General features: G+C 40.5%; 2 protein-coding genes across 3 annotated transcripts; both read right to left on the reverse strand.

The window, feature by feature from the left end:
* Positions 1–3,549: 3,549 nt before the first annotated feature.
* Positions 3,550–12,224, reverse strand: csrnp2 (cysteine-serine-rich nuclear protein 2). Of its 2 annotated transcripts, none has more exons than XM_023291104.3 (5): positions 11,520–12,224; positions 9,647–9,849; positions 9,279–9,541; positions 7,527–7,823; positions 3,550–5,462 (listed from the first exon to the last, which is right to left on the reverse strand). In XM_023291104.3, exons 2-5 carry the CDS (start codon positions 9,834–9,836, stop codon positions 4,509–4,511), a joined length of 1,704 nt encoding a protein of 567 aa, XP_023146872.2. In that variant the 5' UTR covers positions 9,837–9,849; positions 11,520–12,224; the 3' UTR covers positions 3,550–4,508. The 2 variants fall into 2 exon arrangements, with proteins under 2 accessions (XP_023146872.2, XP_023146953.2); XM_023291185.3 differs by having other exon boundaries at positions 9,677–9,849; positions 11,520–12,223.
* Positions 12,225–13,143: 919 nt separating this feature from the next.
* On the reverse strand, positions 13,144–24,143 carry tfcp2 (transcription factor CP2). The gene is made up of 16 exons (XM_023289881.3): positions 23,799–24,143; positions 23,259–23,454; positions 21,825–21,976; positions 20,219–20,295; positions 20,004–20,109; positions 19,649–19,755; positions 19,289–19,441; positions 19,049–19,159; positions 18,357–18,445; positions 18,161–18,209; positions 17,338–17,431; positions 16,793–16,883; positions 16,579–16,685; positions 14,729–14,871; positions 14,526–14,577; positions 13,144–14,395 (listed from the first exon to the last, which is right to left on the reverse strand). Exons 2-16 carry the CDS (start codon positions 23,378–23,380, stop codon positions 14,358–14,360), a joined length of 1,491 nt encoding a protein of 496 aa, XP_023145649.1. The 5' UTR covers positions 23,381–23,454; positions 23,799–24,143; the 3' UTR covers positions 13,144–14,357.
* Between the last annotated feature and the right edge of the window lie 855 nt (positions 24,144–24,998).

A 24,998-nucleotide genomic window follows, 5' to 3' on the forward strand; every position in this document is an offset into this window, starting at 1 on the left:
CCCACAAAATAAATATAACGTTACAGTGGCGCTTATAATGTTAGACTATTCTTGAAAACACGAAACACTTCAGAAAGTGGGTTAGACGATTTTGCTTTCAAACCGTTCAATTGTCCCAGAGGTTTCAGAGGTGATTCATTTCTGCATGTTTGTGTTTGGCCTCTTCTCAGTCCTGAGTGTGGCACAAACACAAACACACACTGACTGGCACAGGTAAGGAGGGAAATGATGTTCAGGTAACTTCCAGGGATTTAACATTGTGCTTTCATACAGTTGTAAAACTTGCAAAAGACTCAAAGGCTTTCTGAGTCTGTTTCTCGTCCTACACTTACCATAACTGCAATAACTCAGAAGTATCTTTTGTCAGCCTTCATTACCTGGTTAATTCCCCAAAACATTCCACCATTTTACTTTTAATGGGGGCCTCTGACTAACACTTAGTAATAGGGCCTAGAGTTTACAGAGTAATTGCACTGTATGAATCAGGTTCCAATGCAGTGAACGAAAAGAAGACTGTTTGAAAAAAGGGAGATACAATTGAGAATAAGGAAAAATAAGCAACTCTGCAGATACTGGCTACCTATCTATTACAATACTTGAAATATGGTGTTAACAAAATGTGTCTTCTACAGAACTGTTCAAGTAATTGTATTATGGGGCGTTTTACATTTTTTAATATGCTGCAGCACCAAAGAGTACGATCTAAAATGCAGGCTACATGTGCCATGGTCTTGAATTGTGTTCCTATTTTATTTTGACATTCCCTGCCCTTGTGTGTCTCTCGACTTTGTTGCTTCCTGTCTCTTTCTGTTTCCCTCCCTTCTGATTTCACCTGCGTTGTGTCTCCCAGTTAGTTCCCTGTGTATATATAGTTGTATGTTTTCCTTTGTTCTACGTAGTTCGTCCTTTTTGTCCTTCTTTTGCCACCCTACTGGATAACCTACCTGTTGGTGGGTCTCCTGTTTTGTTAATTCTTCTGTTGTCTCACCTCTTTCCATCCTGACTCCTTCTCTATGTTCCATGTGCTGCTTGTGTTTTCCAGTTTTGGGTTCTATGTGTTGCAATTAAGGCATTCTCACCAGATTTGTGTTTGTTTTTACGTTTGGAATTGTTCCTTTTGGAGAAACCACTTGGACTTCTAGTAACTCTGCCAGTTATTATTGATTAAAGCTTTTTCATCTCTTTCATCAGCCTGCCCGTTGTGTCTGCATTTAGGTTCTTCCCTGCTAATCTATGACATTATGCAGTGTTTTGAGTCTCGTTCACTTTTTAGTGTTTATATTCAGGGTTAGATTTAACAAAGCAAATTGTATACAAATGTTTTCAGAAGATGAGAAGCAAAATCTGTAAAAGTGCCTTTAATGCAGAACAATATGATCACCTGAGAGAAGAGAGTCATCTTTCAGAGTCCTACAATCACTAATGTGAATGTTATTTGTACCAGAGTTATCAGTGTCTGGTTTGCACAGCTAGTTGTGGGAGAGTAAATATCAGCAAAGGCCTCAGAGACCTCAGAGCCAGAAACTTCCTGCTATTTAAAAGACCAAGTATTTTAGCCTCCGTGGTCATGTGTTAGACTCAGTGAAGAGTATAGATAGCGTATCTGCAGGGGCAAAACATGGAAAAGATTACTTTCACTGTAACTTTTCTTTCTGCCACAGATCAGTGTGAGGAAGGCAGTTCAGTGACATTTAAAAAAACAGGTTGTGAAAGAGGCTCTCCTAATTTTACCAGGTTTTCATCATGTAGATGATTAAACCACAGTAAACATGACTTATGGCTTCCTGGCTACGTTAATATCTCCAGTAGTACTATTACTGAGTGCCATGGATAGCATGTAGAGTCTCAGATTTCTAACAACTGCAGTGAATGAAGGCCAAGTGACACAGACAGACTGATGCACTGATTTTATGCTGCCACCTTGTGGTCACAGATGATAATGCAGAGCAGATGGCTACTGTCATGACCTCCAGTGTCTGAGTGAGGACGAAGACATCTCAATTTCTGCTTTTTCTTACACATAATGTACATATTTCACACATTTATCAGTCGATCACATGGCGTGATCCAGATAATATCCATGTAAAAAACCACACTGAAGCTTGTGTGTCTTTAACCTGTCACTAAAGAAAATGTACTTTTACAGCATTAAAGGATCTTAAATATATATATATTTTTGCATGTATACTTCACATTATGAGAAACTTAGTAATTTAATCAAATCAAGGCATTGGGATTTATGATTAAAAAAAACACTGTACAGAAAAGCTTTTTTCAATGAGTATTTTATTGTTTTTATTTTTGTATAAAAAAACCTTTTTGTCCACTTTAGGCAACAGTTAGCATGAGAGTAGTTCTCACAGCTTTTAGATGAAGTCTAAACTTATCAGTCTTCTCAACAATCACACACTCCTTTCATACAAAGAAACACACAATCACGTAGTGTACTGGAGTTAATTTGGTGCAGTGGTCCCAAACCTAAAAGTCTATTTGTAGAAAGCCACAGACAAAAGCTTGACAATAGGCAGCTTGTAATCATCGTAACTTCAAAGATGGTACTATGTCAAGGCAAGTCACACAAACACAAAGAGCCACAATAAGTCTGCAGCCTCACAATAACTATAAAAGAGTGCTTTGTTAAAATCTGATGATATGGATGATAGCATCATTTAATTAGGTTTGAAACCACTGCTTTGGTGCAACTCTTAAGCAGGTTTATATTAAGACAATAAAAAAAGGCAAAGAAATACATCGGACAACTCATACACAGCAGCACATCCTGTGTTAGGCGAGCCGTTGCAAAAAGCAACAGCTGTAATGTCAGGCAGCAAAACAAAGGACTGATTTTGTGTAAGAAGAGTCGGCACACTTACACAGATCAGTATTAACCAGACGTAGCTTAAAAAAGACATTTAAAGACTAGAAATGTTATACGATTGCATTTACATACTCAATCACAAAACACTTCATTCCACAATCACCACATTAATGATTTGCAGTGCAGTAGCTATTGCGTTCCTACGAGAGGCTCTCCAACACTTCCTACATCAGTCATCAAGAAACATCTCCATGAACTCATTTCTCATGACGGTGGGGAGAAAAACCTGTAAGTTGTAAATCTGTAACATCAGCACCTTTTAGGAATAAAATATGTATCCTGACTAGCATCCCTCCCTCCAAAATCTCTAATAGCGCACATACACATGTGCATGCACACACATCTTTCTCTCTCACGTAGACCTACAAGTGTAAAGTAGGTGCACACATACACACCCCACACATACAGACTGAACAGAAAGTATACAAATTCAGGTTGGTGTTGATCTGATCCATAAATTACTAACATCACATTGTTTTGTATAACTACTTTCAACAGCACAGGCTGCAGTTTTCTTGGACTCTTTTAATGCTATTTTCTTTATATGAAATTTTACTTTTACTTCAGAATCATCTCTTCCTTTCAGAACGACGCAATTAAAAAGGACTAGGAAGATCTATTCTGGCATTTCATCATAACATGACTGACTACATGGCATTACAGTGTAGCAGTATGAAAGAAACATTTCCTTTCATTCCCCCCCAAAATAAAACGACTGCAAGGACCTCAGCTTCAAAACCAACAGTATCTAATCCACAAAAGACACATTACTCAAAGAAATAATAATATCATAGGCATTGCAACTACAGGTAAAGTTTTTTTTCTTTCTTCTTTTTGACAAATCGACTGCATTTGTACGAGCAGTCAAAGGTGAGCAAGAGCAGCAGCTAAGGTCAGTGCTAATCTGCTGCTCAGTGTTGGTTTACCTTCAGGTCTCAGTGCTGCAGGGTCACAACACCTGCTGCCTCAGTTCACAATGTGCATACAGCTCCAAAAAGCAGCAACCTCAGCTCTGTCTTGCACATTGCAAATGCATATACAGTACACAAAAACAAGTATTTCCAGGATTATTAGGTGTATGTTCAGCGGAGGATACGATCAGAGGCCTTCATTTGGCTTGAATACAGCACGAGTCTGCTGTAATGGAAAGCGAGCCGGTAAATACACCGGCTGCTTGCGCACTGCGAATCAACTTGTGTTTAGTGTTGATAGTTTTATGCACCACCAAACAAAAGGCTTATGTCAGCATTCACACACTGTGTTTTCTGTTTGCTGCGCTGGAAATTACAAAGCACTACTTGCTGTACTTCTCATTAACTCCTACATACAAGTGTTTTCATGTTTTTCCATTAAGGCCGCAGTCATCATCCCCGACAGAATTACGTACAAGTTCGCCTTTTAACTGCATCCATATTACACTTCTGGGGAGTGATCTGTATGTGCTTTCAGCATCTCTCCTCCCCTGTTGTGTTGTAACACTCAAGCTCATTCTCCACATAATTCAATGACAGTCACTATAAGAGATTGCAACCTGTAGTCATTCTTCTTAATAGCAGTAATAAATGTGAAATGTGTAATTTACTCATCTTAGATGAAGCTATTGTGCAAAATATCTGCAGAGAAGCTAGTACTAAACTTCAGGAGGCAGTGGAACGACGTTTTTCTCCAAGCAGGACTCTTCTTGGCGCTGCTCTTCTGGGAGGATAGGTTGAGGACTGGGGGGCGTCTCCTTCACTACTGCCACACATTCCTCTGAGCACAGGATCACATTGGTCAAAGGCTTGCCCAAACTCTGCCTGAAGGTGTTGTCTTCATGTTTGTCATTCTTTATCTCCCCTCCTCCATCTTGTTTCCTCTCCACAAACTCATCTCCTCCAGCATCAAGTTCCCTCACCTGCTCCTCCTCCTCTGCTTTGGGCAGCGTTTGAAAGGCCGCAGGCTCTATGGGACTGAGCTGATAGTAGAGCAGAGAAGTGGAGTCTTTGAGGAGGTCAGAGGGGCTCTCCTCCTGGTTGTCAGTGATGCACAACACCGTAGCACCTGTGGGGAAAGGTCCTTGGAGGAGGACCTGCTCCACCCCGGGCACCTGCACCTGCTCAGGTATCTGCCCTCCCAAGGCACGGGGTAGGAGGCAGAGAGGCTGCTCTGTGAGACCAGCAGTGCTCAGCTCTGGCTGCACCGTTTCCCCTTCAGCCTCCTCCCTCTCCCTCCTCTCCTGCTCCTCTGCGCTCTGCAGGTGCAGCACAGCTGTCTCGTTCTCTTGCTCCAGAATATCCTGCTCTGCCAGGAGATCTTGAACCTCCACGACTGAGTGCACCTCGCTTTCCTCTAGCTCAGAGTCCAGGCCAGCCACAGAAGATAGGTCCGGGGAGGTGGGGCAGGTGGAGGAGGGGGAAGACGTTGGGTCAGATTCAGCATACTGGTCCCCAGTTCCTTGTATCAGCATCCTCCTTTTCTCCAAGTCCAGCTTCATGATGGTGTGCAGGTAGTGCGTTCTGACTCGGAGAGGGTTGAACTCGATGCGACCTGCTACGTTGCCGCAGCCGTCTCTAGAGCAGCCACATGGGAAAGACATTCGATCCACCTGGAGAAGGAAACAGTGGAAATTTCAGCTTAATGGTACTTCAACAATAATGAGAGAATAAACACCTGGATATGACTAATTCCACATTAGAAAGGTGTTCATTGTTTTTCAGCTTAAATGACAAAGACAGATGGCACTGAGAATTAAGGAGATCAAGGAAAAAATTGGACAACTAAAGGAGTGTTTGGTTATTGTACAATAACTCTGGTCGAGGTAGAGATGTTTTTCGTTAAAAGTACAAATTGAAAGGAGAAAAAGATCATCTAAAAAGTAAACTATTAATTTTTAGGCACTTATTTTTATTGTTTTGTTTTTTTTCTAGATAAAACCAACAAAGCAGCTCAGGCAATCTAAAAGTCAGCATGCCACAACCTGATGGGCCGTCATTATCAGAAGCATTAGGAACAATAGATATGGCTTTTATTGTTATACACAGTTTCCAAATTAGTATCAAAATGCGCTTTACTGGCCAGCCTTGCTTTGTTTTGTTAATTATCTTTCATTTCAAATACGATAAAGTGCACATGTAACAATAATGTAAAGGCTGACTCAGTTTGTCTATGCATTGACTTAGAAATTCTGATGTCACAGCATTGATCTAATTTTTTAGAAAACAACCTCAGATGTAGGTGCTTTGAAAGGTGTCTCCATAAGAACACATGACAGAGTTTAACTCATGACTTTCAACATGACATCATTGTCATTTAGATTCCAGGGCACTGAAAATGCAACTCTGCCAAAGAGAGGGAGCAACATTGATTAAATTCTTAATAGGACAGAGGTATTAAAGTTGCAAACTTTATCCCCTAAAGGTTTGAACAATGAGATTCTGTGGCATGCTGTGCTCTCTGGAGGTTTGGGACTTTGGGACAAGTAATTCCAATGATTACAATACTATGAAGGGCTTAAAAGGGAGCAATGCATATACTTTCATTTATTAGATGTGTAATTTCTGGAAATAATCTTAGAAATAGTTATGTGGCCTAGTGTTGTACTTGGTAATGTGTTTTTCTTTTCTTTTACATATGCATTACATATACATCACAGTCAGTTACTGAAGGACACTCCCAAAGGAGAATGATTCTCTGACCAAGGCCCAGAAGGGCTAAAACATTAACACGATCAATAAATTGTGATACTGCATAAAAGCAGTGGAGTGAGTGTGAGGACACGTTTCTATCTACAGAATGAATGATTCTAGCTCCAGCTGGGTGTTGTACTGAGGTGCTTTTAAAATAGTTTTCATAGTTCCTAAAATGAAAAAGAAAACAAAGACATATTTCAACTAACTGAAACAGAACAATCAGTCATGACTGTTCTGCACATGCACAAAGGGTCCTTTAAGTTGTTCCTGCCCTGTAGAGACTTCCTCAGTTCCCACAGTGGAAACTACAGCACAGAGAATGCCCACCTTCAAGTGCCAGCTAGGACACTAAAGCAGCTGGCACTATAAAACACACACAGTGTGTAAACTGGGCTGAACTCCAATAAACCATTGCAGGAACACAAAGCAATCAATAGAATCGAATATCAGGGTAACACAGTCATATTGAAGTTTTTCATCTTACCCAATAATAAGAATGGTCTCACTGGAATGACTGCACATGTTGATTTCATTAATGTAAAATTCTGGCTTCGATACAGAGTTGAAATGTGGTTTAGAGTGAAATCAAATCATTACACAGTTAAAAAATATCACAAGATAAAATCAAAAGGCCTTTTTCACAGGAGACATTTTGACCTGTCATAGTAGGAAGAGCACATTTGGTAGTGATAATATTAACAATGGTTCTATTATATTCAAGAGTCAAAGGAAGCCGTGACAGTGAGACAGTGAGCCTGTATGCACAACACCAGCACCCTAAACTAAAGCAACAAAAATACATAAATTATTGATCTAATTATTTACATCTGCCCTCTGTGACATGTCAAAACGTCTTCTGTGAAAAAGACTGGGATAAATATGACAAACGGGGGACACATTTTAAAGACTGAGCCTCAGCAAACTGCACAGTCGCTCTGTTCTCTGTGCAGGTGCACCCAGTCCGAGCCAACCGCTCTTACCTGGCACTTAATACCGGCCTGGCTGCAGCCGCAGTGCCGAGGGTCACAGTACAAACGGCAATCGCAGCCGCATTCCTCCCGAGAGAGGCGGATGGCTCTGAGCTCGGTTTTCTCTCTCGCATCTATGCGGGCGATGCCAGAGGCTCGCAGCAGGGCCCGACGCCGCTTGGTGGGCAGCGGCTGAAGGAAGAAGCAGTCGTCCACCTCCACGCCGTCCACGTCCAGGTCCTCGTCTGACACGTCCTCCAGAGTCAGTAGGTCTGCCTGAGCGCACTCCACCGTGCCGTTCCTCGTCAGCTGTGGACGACAGTTAGTGTGGAACCGTCAGCCGTGGACAATAAGAGACTGATTCTCTGTTCTAAACTGAAGCGAGCACTGAGTATCTCCAAAACGGATACTTCAAAAACAGCTTTAGTTGAAGCTGATTTCACATTCTGCAATAGAACTTTCTAAATAATGGAGAAAGTGAAAAAACTCACATCCTTTGTTTAAGTATAAGAATCGCTGATGAGATATTCTTTTACAAGTAAAATTTATTCTACTGAAGTGAGAAGAGGATTATCACCAGAATACACTTCATGTAAAAGCAGAAAATTGGCCCCTGTCCTGCGTTCCATTTGCATCGGAGGTTGGAAGATGGAGCTGGGAATGATGTTACACCTTAGTTAATGTAACGCACGGTAGAAAACCAAAATTCACATCTATAGGAAAACCTTTGTTTTCTCATTCGTCATTCTTAGCTATACCAGTTGATAACAATGCAAACACCATAGCAACACATCCACAGATAGAAATTAAGCAGCACTGTGTGTGCAGCTGATTTAATGAGACACAAATTAAACAAAAGTGCTGATAAACAGTATGTTACTACAGATTTTACTACTGTTAATGTGCCGAGCAGCTATTTGGGATTTTGAGGTAAGCTTCCTCCAACTTTCAAAGTCTACAGGGGGCATTCCAGTTGGAATTTACGACATGGAACTTCAATTTCCCAGTTCAGATGGAATGTGTCTCTATTATAAATATATATGACATAGAGATTAGATTGTCAGTTACAATGAATGAATGTTTAAGTAACATTTAAAGTTCATACGGCTCCACACTGAGCTTTCTGTTTGGGTAGTTCAGTCCGGTGGTTACCAGCCTAGGGGTCAAACCCTCCAAAGGGTCACGAGATAAATCTGCTGCGAGGCGACTAACGGAGGAGGGAAGACAGAAAAAACAAAGTTCTACTACACATGTATTTATCTTGTGGACTTTCCTCTAATCTGTGAAATGTGGTTTGAAATATTGGAGATTTTTTCCTCTTTGGCCTGAAACGGTCACTTAAATGGTGAGTTTAAAGGTGGTATCACTCTTCAGTGGGCCTGCTAACACCTAACAGCCATGTGAGATGTGGGAAGAGGCTCCAGTTAGGCTGCTTCTTGTCAGGGTGTCACAAAACAAGAGGACAAAATGAGAGTAAATGTTCTTAGTAACTACTGCAGATGAAGATATAAATGCTTTTCAGGTGAGACCACTATCGAGACACTTCCATACTAAATGTAGTTCTCAAAGTTATGTATTGTATCCCAAACAAATAACAATGTATTCTCTAAATATTCATGTTAACAGAATCAGACCAGAGCACTCACTCAGTATCTATTAGTCAAGAGTGAATTACATTTTCAAGGATATCTTAAATCACTGCACACTTTACACAAAGAAGTCACGAATTAAAGACGATGTAATTCAATCACATTCTGAATCTACCTTCATCTTGCGAGCATTGAGCTTCTCCTGGCGCAGGTGTTGCCGCAAAGTGTGCCGGTGGCTGGTTTCCTGTTCACGCGCAAACTCTCCCAGCGTGTAGTGTCTGATGGAGGAGTGGTGGCGGGCCATGCCCAGCGAGCTGCCCCCTTGGCTGGGCACGCTGGTGAAGCCCTGCCGCCGGGGGAAGTAATACACCGTCACCACATCGAAACGCACCCGCTTACCCCCTGGAGACGGCTTGTGCTGTCTGAGGATGGAGGTGGCTGATGTGGGGAAGAGAAGGGAGGAAGTTTTGGGATTGCAGTGTTAAACAGGAGTAATTAAACGCTGCTGTTAATAAACGGTGTGGTTTTGGGCGGGTGCATTGCCTTTAACGTGTGTCTCCTGCTGTTCCTTACGGGTAAAAGCGGAGCTGGAGGGGGGGTTGAGGCTGTCACAGCTGTCAGCGCTGTCACTGCTGGAGATGTCATCGTCAGAGTCCTTGGGTGTGGAGAATGGAGAGCTGTTGTCCACCTCTTCATATCGTCGTTTGAGGCTGAGGGACGAACCTGCCTCCATGGAAACTTGGTGTCTGGGGGCACAGAGCAGCAGGCATCGAGCCACAGTGAGAACACTCTGTGCCAGTTAATACGAACCAACAGATGTGAAGAACTGAACTTTGATTAATGAGAAGAGAGTGGGGGATGTTTTGGGGGTACTTGTGTAATATTTGTTTACTGCTTTACAGACAAAATGTTCTTGTTGTCTCTTGGAGAATTGGTTGATTTATATCAAACCAGCTCCTGTGTGAGGTCAGCACAACAGAAACAAAAAGCTGACATCTGTTTGGTCCGGGCTGCTTTCATCTGTATTCCAGCTCCATCATTTTCGTCTCTCTGCCTCCCATCTCACATGAAATCCTACTTTGAAATGATCAAGTCCAGAAACGTCACCATGGCAACTGGGCAAGCAGGGTTTATGTGAACAGCCTTGAAGAAAATGATCCCTGTGGCTTCACACTGGGTTTTTAAAAAAAAAAAAAAGTTTACCCCCAATTCAGCTATAAACAGTCATGATATGAGTGAATCTGAAGGATGGAGCTGATCGATCACATCTGTAGGAGACCTTAAACAAGTATATATGTTACATTGTGTCACGTATCTCATTAACACTTGTAGAAACAGTCGAAATGAATTAATATTTATGATTTCATTCACTAAAGACAGTAGAAAAGTGTATCTTAATCTGATCATAGTAGCATTCCCTATAGGTTAACATGTGATATGCTACTGACTGCAACATACTGCACTGTCATTCCTAAATGGGACGACTCCAAATGAGCAAAATCCAGCTTTATTTAGGGCTATCGAGCAATATTTCTATCATTTTATACAGTTTAAGCTAAACAGAGTGATGGTGGCAGGATGATGTCACGCAGAGACCGGTCCAGAAGCTGCTCCATGGACAGTGAATAATGAAACAGCTGCAGTCATAGTGGCTTTACTTGAGAGGAAAGTCCTAACATTTACTCAGAGAATGAGCACTGTTTGTTTAAAGCCTTGATTTTCAGGGAGATGCCACGTCACAGAGATGTATGCACACACACACACACACACACACACACACACACACACACACACACACACACACACACAGTTTACTCTTCATTATTTATACCTATTATCTATTCATCATGCCTTGATGTTATTGCACAGTCACTTTGCATTTCACTGCCAGTACTGTACGCCACAAATAAAAACTCAATCCTGAATCATGTTGCAATGCATAATCAATAAGAAGCAGAAACACACACACCTAAAGAGGCTGTGAGGGAACAGGGCCTGGTGTTAAAGCTGCTGGTGCAGCAAGTGAACCATTTTCTAGCATGTATAAATAGAGCAACACAGCAGAGGTGGAGTTTTTGATACTGTGGGCTCATTTTTTTTTTTTTTTTTTGGTATGGAAACCAGGATGTGTTTTCTGTTTCCCTTCAGGACTTAGTTTCTCTTTGTCAGGATGCAGCCTGTTTACACACAATTCATTAACCAGCCAGTGCGTGGATGTGTGTGTTTAACTGTGTGCATGCTGCTCAGACTGGGTTGGGGGAGGTTGGATATTACCAGGCTGACAAGATCAGGCTCGATCGCCCCTCCTCACCCCTCCTCACCCTCTCTACTCTCCCGTTTGTCACACACACACACACACACACACACACACACACACACACACACAAATACACAATGAAACACTAAACCCTCTTACCTGCGGCAGAAACAGGGACCCTTATTCCAACCAACTCGCAGGTCGTTTCTCTTCCCAATCGGAGCTGCACATCAATCTTTAAACGCCCTGTGAGCTGCTTTTCTTTTTTTCTTTTTTTTCCTGAGCCACAAACCCCGATGAATCCAGGCTGCAAACCGTGGAGCGACGGTGACCCAAAGTGATCTTGCCGGATTGTCAATCTGCAACACTTTCTGTCTGGCTAGTATTGGGCTACTTAGGCTTCATGCTCATTGTTCTGCACACTGAAGGGATCGCGAAGAAAACGGGAGATGTCTGTTCGACCGGCGGGTTTGATTTAAATGCTGCATGCCTGATCTGTTTAAAAGGACGGACGGGGCGTCAGATGGTGGAGCTGCGATTTATTTCCCAACATTTTTTAGTTTTTTTTTGTTTGTTTTTGTTTTTTTAGTGCAGCATAGATAATGTAAATGTCTTATTCTCCTGATGTGAAATAGGAGTAATGGAGAAATCCGCTGACATCTGTGTTCGTTTATCCTTCTCCTCACCGGGGCGGCTTCTCTCGGCTGGGCTTCAACTTCTCCGTCTTCTCGCTTTAAAAACCCGGACCGGCCTGGTTCGGTTCGGTGTCAAATATGTTGTAGGATTTCTCAGGAGAAGCCGCCTCCTTTCTCCCCGGTTCGGCCCCGGCCCCGTTTGTTACAATGTAACAATGGAGGAAGAAATTCTTCCCTGTAGCCGTATATATACTTATTGTGACATCACGAGCATGCGCTGCGCCGAGGCATGCCGGGAAACCGAGTGTTTCTCCTCCTCTCCCCCTGATTTTCTTTGTTCATATTCTGCAGAAATCCATGTGCAAAATAGGATGCAACATGTAACACAAGCTTGCATCCTATCTTAATCTTAATGTGATTTACTCAATAGGATATTGTCATCATCGTGTCAATGTCAAACCTAGTTTCCATGGCAACAAAATGACAGTGACTAAGCCTCCACATCTGGCCCTTTGTTGGACAGATGTGGAGGTTGTGCTAAATCATACCAATAAAATTATTATCCACATTATCAGAGGAGCATTCATTGTGTTTTCTCTTTATCACTACATTTTTGTCAAGTTTAAATAAATCCCCTTTACCACAATGCTCAAAGGTCTTTTACACACACACACACACACACACACACACATTTAGACATTTTGTATATATAAAGTAGCAGTCAAAAGTTTGGACACACTTTCTCATTTAATGCTTTTTATTTATTTGTATTATTCTCTACATTGTAGATTAATACTGAAGATTAACACTTTTTCGTTTATAACATAATTCCATATGCATTCTTTTATAATTTTGATGTCTTCAGTATTAATCAACAATGTAGAAAACAATTAAGTAAAAACCATTGAATGAGAAGTTGTGTCCAAACTTTTGACTGGTAGCATATATACATATAAAAATAGAAATTTTCAGCGGACAAGTCAAGCAAAATATAGATGTTGACTCAGACGGAGAATTAAACACTCTTTTCCACAGTTTGACTTTCAGGAAGGCAAACTTTGAGGAATTCTGTTTTTTTTAAAAAAAAACAACTATTTTTTTATATTTTTGCAAAGTTTCTAATCAGAAAGACAACAGAGAGCAGCTAGTGCATGGGTAAGTATTTTAATGATGCTGATGAAATGGGGCAAAGATGAAGATCTAAAATATCAAGCTATCAATTTCATGTACAAAGGACCAAACATAAACTAATCATATCTTTTCACATGCAGCTCTGCTGTGTCTGACAACTTCTTACACATTATTAGCGTTTGGAAGTGGTAACATCCAAAAACAACAATGACGAGATGCAAGTATGTTAAAAAGACGCTTTTAAACAAAAAAAAAACTTCCCAAGTAACACATGATTCATTATAAAAACATGTTAAAATGATAATCTATTTTAAGATAACTTTGGGAAATGGCCAGAACTGAACACAATGAAATGCTGGTGTGCTAAATAAGCAGATAGGGACAGGAAGCACATGAAGACAGTCTGCTGGTGTTGCCACTGTGATCACTAACACAGACAGTGTTTATCATCTTTCAAGATGCCGAAGTAACAATCACGTGCGCCAGTACGCTGTCTACATAAATTATGATGACCTAACAGTGTTTGGGAGTCTGGAAAAACTTCTCAAAAGCAACAGACAGACACAGTTAGCTTTCAAAGGAATCTCTGATGTTTTGAAGGACAGCTAAATTCCAATGATTTCCCTTGACACCCTGGTTGCTTGATTTTGATGCCTCTTGTGGTTCTTTAATGCAACTGTGTGATTGTGTTAGCTTTACCGTGTTTCTCGCAGACTGGCTTGGATTCCGTAAGGCAACTTAGCATGAAGAAAAGATACCATGCTGAATTGCAGACTGAAAGTAAAGTACTGTCAGTGTCTTTTTTGTTGCTTTGATTTTTTTTCCTTTCTTTTGGTTGTTGGTTTTTTTAAGAGACAACAAACAGTTGAGTCTGTAGCACAGAGCTTTGGCACAGCAGATGCTCAGCTAACAAACAACGATAGCAGCTGTAGTGCCATTAACCTCCTTCTTGAGACATAAGCGACAGAGGAAAATGCAACCATTTAAAAGAGACGATGGCAGGGCGAGGAGGAGACTGTTACTTTGCTGTGGTACCAGAGTCACTCCCTCAAAAGTAAGACAGTAAGGTATAGTGGGGAGAGAGCCAGGTGCTTCAGTCACATGTTCCTACTAGCTGCCTCAAGAGGTGTCTTGGGGCATCTCCATATATTCCAGGAACAACAAGGAGTATTGAAGCTCTAGAGGGGCTGACTGGATCGGGCTATGGCTGGGCTATCCTCCTGCCCAGTATTCACTTCAAGATGATGTGGTAGCCATCATTTGTGTCATCTGGAAAGAACGGAATAAAAAAATCAGCATGCAAGGATGTTAAAAATAAACCTGCGACGATGCAGTTCATCGAGGCTCCATGGTAAATATAGAAACGGATAAATCATAAACATTTATTACACTCAAATACCTTTCATTGTGTCCAACACAAAACATACTTCATCTTGAAAGTTCTGAATCATCTGCAAGAAAAGAAGGAATGTTTAATGCAGGAAGGAAAGAAGCAATAGCTGTTTGTTAGAGTTGTAACAACTATCCTTCTCTCTATTGGTCTCATCATCTGTAGCTGTGATTTAAAACCTCTGGAAAGTCATAGCAGCGGCACTCACTTACCTCATCACTAACCAGCACATGGATGCCAGTGGGACCCTGTTTAAAGATCTGATTTATCTGCCTGGGCGAGATGTTGAAGAGCTGAGCAATCTTCTCTGTCAGCTCACTGGCAGTGAGCTCCTCCAGGTAAATAGCATGATATACTGCAAGAAAGGGCAGTAGGAGTCCAAACAGGTGTCAGTACCACAGCAGGACAGGAAGAGCAGTGCATACAGATAGAGCAGGAGTGTAGTAGTACATGTATTTATACCAAAATGTTAGGAATGGGTCTTTAGTTTGGTGATCAGGTGGGTGTGTATTTACTGCACCAGGATTTTTTGTGTGTGTGTGTGTGTGTGTGTGTGTGTGTGTGTGTGTGTGTGTGTGTGTGTGTGTGTGTGTGTGTGTGTGTGTGTGTGTGTGTGTGTGTGTGTGTGTGTGTGTGTTTGAAGGTCAATTTAAAACTCCACATTTCCCCTCATAATTAAGCCAAAATCAAGACAACTGGAGCTTGAAGACCTTCCACTATCATAAAAGTCTGCTGATTGGAAACACAACGGTTCCTCAGTAATGGACAAAGAGGTGGACTGGATAAAAAGCTATCTGAGACATTGTTCAACTGCAGTCAGATCTGTAGGTGGTTGTACTTAAAACTTGCTCACTCATTTGAAACGACATAGCATCAGTAGTACAAGGAGTGCAGTGCAAATTCCCTGTGGCATTTAAGAGGCATCTTGCTAACAATTAAGACCAAAGTGATAAAAAAGCAAGACGTGTTTTTATAGCAGCAAATATGCAACCATACTCGGCTGTCGGATTTTAAACACACGCTGAAAGTAATCAAGCCCCGTCACCAAATTCGCTCCTGTTGCATTTCAGCCAGCGAGTTGCAGCAGCTCTTTATTAGCAACCACAGGCTGCTGTCCACAACTTCTAACATCTGACTGATGGACATCTAGGGCTAGTGACAGTTGCTCGATAGTATTGGTGCAGTTCAAGTTGATAATTTTCTAAATGCTGCACTTCAATGGATCACTAAAGTAAACACTAAAATATGCAACAACCAAGATCAGTGCATACGATGGAATAGTGGAATTAAAATGTGACAGAGGCCATCAAATTTGGTCTTCTTAAGCCTGAAATCACCTCTTCACCCTCTGGCTGGATATTTTCTCCTACTGTCTGTCTTCTAAATATCCTAGTGGAAAGACCTGGAGAGAGTCAACATTTTGGTTGATACGTTCAATTGCTGTCTTGCTGAGAGCTGTAATAAACTGATACCTCTTTTATGTCTGTAAATAAATATGAAGCTGCAGACAGTTGGTTGTTATCTTAACATGAAGACAGCAGGAAACACTTAGTAGCTTGTCTCTGCCCAAAGACAACAATCTTCCTTTCAGCACCTCTACTAAACATGAAATGACGGGGTACCAGGACTCCAATATAAAAACAGCAGCACATCAGAGGTTGATTTTTGATAGTAAGCTCATATCCTTCATGTAAACCAGGCAATTCATTTTAGGACTTTGTTTGGTTGTGGCAGGATGCAGCATGTTTACACATACTAGAATATTAACTGTCAGTGATACGGAGTGCAGATGAGGTATTTGTTTAACTGTGTGACTTGCAGTCACTGCAAATCACTGGAAGCACAGTATAGAAATTGCTGCATCACAAATTTTACAACCATAAAAAATGAATATACAAATTTTCAGGTTTTAACTGTGATTATTACTACAATGATGCTGTGACTTTGTGACATGCAAAATGATGCTACAGGCCACCCATCTTGTGATTCTATGCCTCATTAGTAGATTTCAAATACTTATTGTTCTTAAACAGACATGTATGAACTACCAATGTGTACTGACCAAAGAAAGTGTTGGCAGCGGCATCACCATTTTCGTGTTTTGGTTGCTGTTCCCGTGCCTGCTGAGACTCCTGGCAAACATAGATGGTCAGCCTTGGACGTACCACCCTGTATCCACAGGGAGAAATGAAAAAAATGTTGACTCCAAAAGTCTTTTTTTATACTCTTCGGGGCACTGCATATTCTAAAATGTGATTAAATTGAGTGTGACTCACCGTCCCTTCAGTGCATTGAAGAGTCTGATACCATCAGCTGGCCCACAGATCTGAATAACATCCTCCCTGGTCAGTTTTAACAGGTCTGCCCCTGGTAACGAAAAATTACACCTTGTTCTCAGCCTCCAGAAATGAAACTCCATGTAACTTTTTTTTTGGAGAAAAAATGTTTACAGATTCAACAAAATGCCTTCACAGATCCACATATATGAACAGTCTTTTCATTTATCCTGTCCTCTGAGAGGTCACCATACAGAGATTGTAACAGACCAGCGTTCAGGATCTTGTCAGGGAATTGGTGTCTTGCTAAATGACACTTTGGCAAAGTGGATCCTTTCAGTCATGTAGGGTTGCAACCTTAGTCGCCACTATGCTACTGTGTGTCATCTAATACCTGAAATCTTCTCTACTTCTGCTCACTTTCTTGGTGTTTCTCCTAACCACATACATAGGATCAGCAAGAGTTTTGGGTTGAGCTGTTTTGTTGCAGCCGACTAAGGTACACGGATGCTGAATTTGAAATGTGTATTCGGAGGCCGTTTTACCTGAGAAGTTGGTGAAGAGCCGACAGAAGGGTGAGAAGCGGTTTCTATGAAGCCACTGTTGTGCATCCTGCGGTGTCGCTGTGGGTAACAAATTCTGAGAAAACAAGACAGAATGTGATGAAAACAAGTGCAATCATCAAAGCTTCCTTTGAAAAGTGAGTAATCACAGACATTTAAAGAGAAATGCCATCAAATCTGTTCTAAGTTTTAAAAACATTAAAATGGAAACAGAAAGCTAACACACAAAAATATTAATGCATAAAGATGTCAGATTTTTCTAAGGCTGCTTTATTTTGCTTTAAAATGTATTTTTCAAAAGTCAGCATTTTGAAATCAGGCAAAAACTATTTCCAAAAGTCCATTTTAAAAATAGAAATGAAAACCTAAATCTATCTGTTAAACATTTTTGATGTGGACAGAAATAACATTCTGTTCCTTCATTTCTCAGCGGGTGTACATGGAGGACTAAAGCATTACATATCAGGTAGGCAGCTGCCCAAACATACAGTTGATACAGGATGAAATATTCTGACATCATGTTTCAGGGTAAAATAATAGAAGCGTTGAATCACTGGTTTCCAGTGTCACGCACTCAACAGGAGTTGACCTTGTATTTCTGATGTACCACCACTGAATGCTTTCATTCACAGACTGAGGCAGACGAGGACAGTTTTTGTTTATTTTATCATTTCAAAGGCAAAGGGTGTTAGGGAATCTACGCGTGAGTGAAGGTTTAACACCTTGATGTCAGCTCTGCTTTTGTGGTTATTAATATACAGTTACTCAATGAGGCAGAATGTAGGAGGAAATAAAATGAACTTACATCTGCTACCTGAACAACAGGCTCGGGTTGGTGGTTTGGTGATCCATTTCTAGAAAGGATGAAAAAATCATCCGTGTTAGGATGCAGGAAAATAAATAAAATCCACATTAGGAAGAATCTAAATATCGTGTGTTCCTCACTAATCATACATGGCCACTGTTCATGAAGTATTGGCAGAATCATGAAACCCTCATACCCTTCAGCAACAGGAAAGCTGTTGTGTGTGCTATTGAAGCCAGGAGAGGGAGAATTGTTGACATATGTGACCTCAGGCCAGGGAGAGCACTGCAAAAGACCAACACTTTGGTTATTGTGGCATCTATATAACGTCAGAAAGAAGTTTCTGCTGCCACAAGTTATAACCTTTAGCTTTGTTTTTAATTAAACGTATCCACACTCTTTGTGTCTCTGTCTTTCTGCGTGTTATCCATTATGTTTTTCACTTCTTAGCTTTAAATATGTTCAAGCTGAAACAACGGGCTTCAACTGAAAACTAATAGTCTCATACTGTGAAAACTGATTAATCAAGAAACATCCTCTGGTCACACAATGTGAGGGATTGTGGCTTTTCTCTGTATTATAGTACTGACTATTCAACATATTTGGATTTTGGATAGCTGGTCAGAGAGAAACAAGCAAAAACTGACAGAGTAATCAATAATGAAAAGAAATAGTTGAATCTCTACCTGGATTGAATGCAAACTTGAAAATTTTGGCCCACTGCTCATTACGAAATCACTTCTGCTCTTTTCCTAGCCCTTTTTTGGAAATACGAGCATATTCTTCAGTGTTGTACTTCATTAGAATACGTTGTTTTTTTGTTTTGATCTCTGTAATTTTTGTCCTAGCAGTGACTGGTGCCATTAACACACTTCTAATAATGCTAACCTCTGTCAGGATCGTGGTTTCATAGGAGGGCTGGTACTTCTCCTTTTCCTGCGGCGCCCTCTTCTCCATCTTCTCCCGATCCGTCTTCTGCTTTCTGTCCGCTCCTTTAGGCTGAAACAGGTCATGTAGAGGAAATTAATGTGGTGGCAATGAACAACAGTACCAGAGGAGTCACTAAAACAAATGTTTGCATTGCAGTGCACACAGGATCTTATTTCAGTCTTGTGTCATTTCTCTAACCTTGAAGACTTTGACCTGGCAGGAGGCAGAGTGGAGATGTTCTGTGTACTCCTCACTCTCATTCTCTTTAAACGTGTCGATCTGGATGCGGAAAGGCACACCCTTTTCTCCTCCGTGCTTGCGCATGGTGAACTCTGTGCTGATGCAGTGAACCTAAAAACGAAAGGAATATGAAATTGAAACAAAAAACCTGCTGTAGTAGACATTCAGTTTACGTATTACTCTGTCAAACAGAACAGATGAGTACAGTGAATGTTATTAAGCTGAGCTCTATAATGCCAAAGGGCTCTAAAGTGCCTAAGATCACTGCAATTCCAAAGTTACATGTGCTAAGGAAACAAGTGTTGACCGTCATGCTACCTGGATAAAAACTGAGGTTCTTTTTGATGGGTCCCAAAGGAACTCCACAGTGTTAAGCTGAGTAGGGTTAGCCCTGGGGTCGATTATTCCAACTGACATGGGAATATCTGCAATGGATCAACACAAAACAAGCTGTTATCAAAGGAGTTCTTAATGCTGACCATCATGAAGTTACAGTTTGGGTTAACCATCATTGTTCTGAATGTTTAATAAACCCAAAAACTATCTTATGGTTAATATACACACACGGCTACACAGCAACATTCTTTCTAAAAACAAATCCAACACAACACAAAAGAACTAGAATTTTCTGGAACTCTCCAAGAAGAACAGACGTTTTTCATTCAGTGCTCACCCAGGTCGAGGATGCGATCCCCAGGCCTGTTCCAGCGCCAGCCTTCTAGCTGCTGGTGCTCTGTGTACTGAAGTCGTCGGTCATGAAACACCACACGAATAATACTCTGAAATTCAGAGAAATTCATTTTTACGAAAGGACCAAAGACTAAATGCACTTTATACTGCTCAGACAGACACTGACCTGTGCAAATGTGTTGTAGAATATGTTCTTACCTTCACCATTTTACCAGTGATTTCAGGAAGTTCCCCAATCTTCCGATTGTCAAGCATTCTAATTTCATAGGACTGCCCTGTGATGACATATCCACCCAGTGAATAAATAGATCTCAATTTCTCAAGTAATTCTCATCACAATAATACAATATGTGCAAATCTTTGTATGTTAATTCCATGATGCCAGATACAGAATATATCACACTACTCAGAAACAGTGATACAGCTTGTTACTCATTCTAACAATGGTATGATTATGAAGCAAATTCTGCAAGAACACATAGACTTTTAAGAAATCATGACATATCACGTTATTTAGTTGACAGAGGAGGAAAAAAAAATGTCTTTCACGTACGTAAACAGTACCAGTCAAAAGTCTGGACACACCTTCTCGTTAAGTGTTTTTTCTTTATTTTCATAACTATTTACATTGTAGATTCTCACTGAAGGCATCAAAACTATGAATTAATAAATATGGAATTATGTAGTAAACAAAAAATGAAACAAGTCAGAACATGTTTTATATTTTAGATTCTTCAAAATAGCCACCCTTTGATTCCTGCTTTGTACACTTTTGGCATTCTCTCAATGAGCTTCATGAGGTAGTCACCTGAAATGGTTTTCCAACAGTCTTAAAGGAGTTCCCTGAGATGCTGAGCACTTGTTGGCCCTTTTGTCTTCACTCTGCGGTCCATCTTATCCTAAACCCTCTGGACTGGGTTTAGATCAGGTGACTGTGGAGACCAGGTCATCTGACACAGCATTCCATCACTCTCCTTCTTGGTCAAATAGCTCTTACACAGTCTGTAGTCTGGAGGTGTGTTTGGGGTCATTGTCCTGTTGAAAAATAAATGATGGTCCAACTAAATGCAAACCGGATTTGATGGCATGTTGCTGCAGGATGCTGAGGTAGCCATGCTGGTTCATTGTGTCTTCAATTTTGAAGACACACTGAACTTGAAACTTTTGAAACTTAGCTGATTGGTTCTTGCCATAATATTGAGTCTAACAGTTGTCAAATAGGGCTGTCAACTGTGTGCCAACCTGACTTCTGAACAACACAACTGATGGTCCCAACCCCATTAAGAAGGCAAGAAATTCCACACATTAACCTTGACAAGGCACACCTGTGAAGTGAAAAACATTTCCAGTGACTACCTCATGAAGCTCATTGAGAGAAGGCCAAGTGTGCAAACAATAATCAAAGCAACTTTGAGGAATCTAAAATACAAAACATGTTTAGAGTTTTTTTCACAATGGTTTGTTTGCTACATAATTCCATATATCTTGCTTCATAGTTTTGACGCCTTCAATATAAATCTACAACGTAGAAAGTAGTAAAAATAAAGAAAAAACATTGAATGAAAAGGTGTGTCCAAACTTTTGACTGGTAGTCAAAACAAACTGACATGTCAAGCTGCAAAAAAATGCATGTCTATACTGGGATCAGTGTTTTAAAAACATTACCCCCACAGACCATAGCAGTATATCTTTATATAATGTTTTCTATGAGGTAAATTTTTTGCTTTTAGAGGCTTTGACTTCTTACTCATAGATCTCAACAAATTCGCACAAAGCTGAAAAGGGCTGGGATCCAGAGGCTGACCTTGGTTGAGGTAGGTGAGTGTTTCATCATGCAGTTTAACGGCTGGCGAGGTAGCTGCACACAGAACATACTGAAAGGGAAGGATTTTGTTGTCACTGTCTGGAGGCAGATTAGACTCCTCTTGTTTGAAGATGGGGAGAGCAAGTACATCGCTGGAAAACAAAGACAAAACAAAAACGCAGTAAGTAAACTGCCAAAAATTTCTGGCTTCACTGTGAGACATTCAGTCTTTGCTTATAATAAAAATAATCTACAGAACATCGCTGTTGATGTTCAGCTCTTTGAACTGACACACTTTCAAACTTGTGATAAAAGTTATGTTGAATGTAACACTACCTACCATCACCAGATAACACTTGAGGCTGAATGGTGAGTAATCATTTTCTCTAGCTCTGCAGCTCATTAACTATAATGGGGGCAACACTACCAAATACCAAGGTATCCAAGTCAATCTGTTATTGCTCCTCTCAACTCAAGAATTTCCACAATAAGCAGGCTCTGTTCAGAGCATTGAGCAAGCCAGAAAAGGACACAGAAGAGGGATCCTGTTCCAGAAAAGCAAAGTACTTGAGTCAGCAAAACCTAAATGGATTTCACAGAATTTCCATCACCATAAAAATGAGCATCATAAATAAATATTTAGTTTAATCTCTCAAACAAGCTGCACCAAATCAAAAAACACAGAACTGTGTGCAGACAATTACGCTAATGGGTTAGGGATATGATGCATAGTGATGGGATAAATCTAATGCGCCAGTCAATTTTCTTCAAAGACCATTCTCCATCTAACAGCCAACAAGTCATGTTTGGCTTTTCACTTTATCTGCAAGTGGTGATTAATTTGCCCTTCTGCTTTCTCTCAGTACAGGACCTCACATATCCATGTGCTAAGTCAAAGTGCGAAGAGATTTCTCTGCTCAAACTGCCCACTGATGAGGACACATGGGCTGTCAGAAAATGTGAAACCCTGTCCACAACACGAGAAACACTCCACACAACAGACACAGCATCACTAATGCTTAAAATTTAGTAAATACCTATATTTTGGTAGTACATATTTCAGTGTAAATAAATCTGACTCTGAAAAATGTGTACTGCCAATAATTTTGAGATTTTGAAAAACAATTGTTTAAAACATGTAAAATACACTAAAAGTCAACATCAGCCATCTTAAAATCACAGTGATAAAGCTTAGGGTCGATTAAAAACACAAATTGCTGACATTTTAGCTTAAGCAGGTGATACAGCTTCCTTAAGAAAGTGTCACTACAGTCATCTACAATCTCCAAACAGATGTGTTAATCAATCTGAAACTCTGTATTTAATAAAGCTTCAAGAGATCATATGTTTTGATAAGTATTAATGTGTAGCAGCGTTCAGTCCAACAACACACTTTAGACAGAGGGCTTAACACGCCAAAAACTGATACTGTACCTCATACTGTACGCCCCAGCACCAAGCTCCTGGCCAATGCCGGAGAGACTGGCATCAAAGTCCTGGACCAGTCCGGACTCAATCACTTCATCCGTGAGAGGCAATTTCAGAGCCCACGCCATGGTGACGATATGGAGATTTTTCGGAGTGCAGTTCCGGTTAAAACTCAGGGCAAGTTTCACCTGTTTCTCACAACCTATCAAAATTTAGAGGAGAAAGTGAAGTGACTTATTATCAGCGAGTGTGACTCTAACGTTAAAACCACAGAAACCAGGCAACGTGTAGCTGTTCAGAGGACGAGCATATCCATAAAAACGAGATGAAACAAGATGATCAAATCCGCAGTTTAGTACTTGTCATTAGCAGGTTTTCATTCTGAGCAACACAGAGCCTCTGAGGTTAACAACAGTCCAAACACGTTTAATGCAACGCTGCACAGATGCACTGCTGAGACCCGAACTTCAGATAAACTACAGCATATTTATACTTTACTTATCATTCGCTTTAGAATCGTGCTCCTAGTGGAGATGCAAAGCTTACCTTTAGCTGAAAACAGTAGCTATTTGCTTGCGTTGCATTAGTTTCATGCCATCATGTCGCGCTCCTTCGCCTGTGCACTAAAATAAACATGTCGAGCTAACAAGTTAGCTGCGCAGCCTGTCAGTTAACTCAGCTAGTAGGATGCTACCTCTTCTTTGCCTTCGCTACCGGGTATTCACCGGGCCTGCTTGTCGTTGGTAAGCATATTTATGCATAACAAGACGTTAAAATCGTCTCCAAATCATAAATAGATGTAATATAACGTCTTGCTTTTGTTTGTTTATTTAGCTTCGTCGGGAAAAGGAGCTGCCGTAATTTCCGCTTCGCTTTCTTTCTTCTTCGTTGGTTTATCCACAGTACTGGTAAACAACTTTGTTACTCATTACCGCCATGCATCGCTCAGTTTAGGTACTACTGGGGTACTTTCAGCTAGTACTGTGTGTCTGCAGCAGAGGAGGCCTCAGTTTCAGGACTGTATTTCTAGGACACTTGTTTTCCATGACCTCTTTTTTGGGCCAGATGACATCAAAAACACTTGTTTACTCCAAAGGCAACCTAATTTTTCTAGCTCAGAGGCACTGGCAAAAAAAATTACTATATCCAGTTTTGGGTGGAATAAATAAGTACTTGAACAAAAAAAAGTTGTGTTTTGGGTGAAATAAACCTTTAAACATTTAATTCTGCAGGAATCGCACTTGGACACTTAGATCTGAACAATAATATAACTTACAATGTTACTTTTCTCAATAGTTTGTGCGATATCAGTTTCAGGATCATGTACAACCTCTCTTTTTCACATCAGTATTTCACTTTCATTTACAATGTCAGTGTAATGTCCCATATTCCATTTTCAGGTGTGATATTTCAATTTAATGTGTAATGTGTATTATGTGATATTAGTTATTGCCTTATTTTCATTGCCAGCATTACTTTACATTTTTCTGTTCTAACCTGTTTGTTTCAGCCTAATTAATTTCAGAAATTTATCACACATACAGTGTAATAACTTAACACAACGTAGTACTTTGAGTGGAACAGACTTTTAAAACTGTAAGTTGTATTTTGGGTGGAATAAACATTATAAAAATTGTAAGTACTTGGACAGAAAGTAACATTTTGAGTGGGAACGCCCTTTAAAAGAGCTGTGAAAAAAAACACCCTTTTTACATTTACATTCATACTACAGTCACTTACAGTTAC

Source organism: Amphiprion ocellaris, chromosome 8 (assembly GCF_022539595.1).
Source record: "Amphiprion ocellaris isolate individual 3 ecotype Okinawa chromosome 8, ASM2253959v1, whole genome shotgun sequence".
Lineage (NCBI taxonomy): Eukaryota > Metazoa > Chordata > Actinopteri > Pomacentridae > Amphiprion > Amphiprion ocellaris.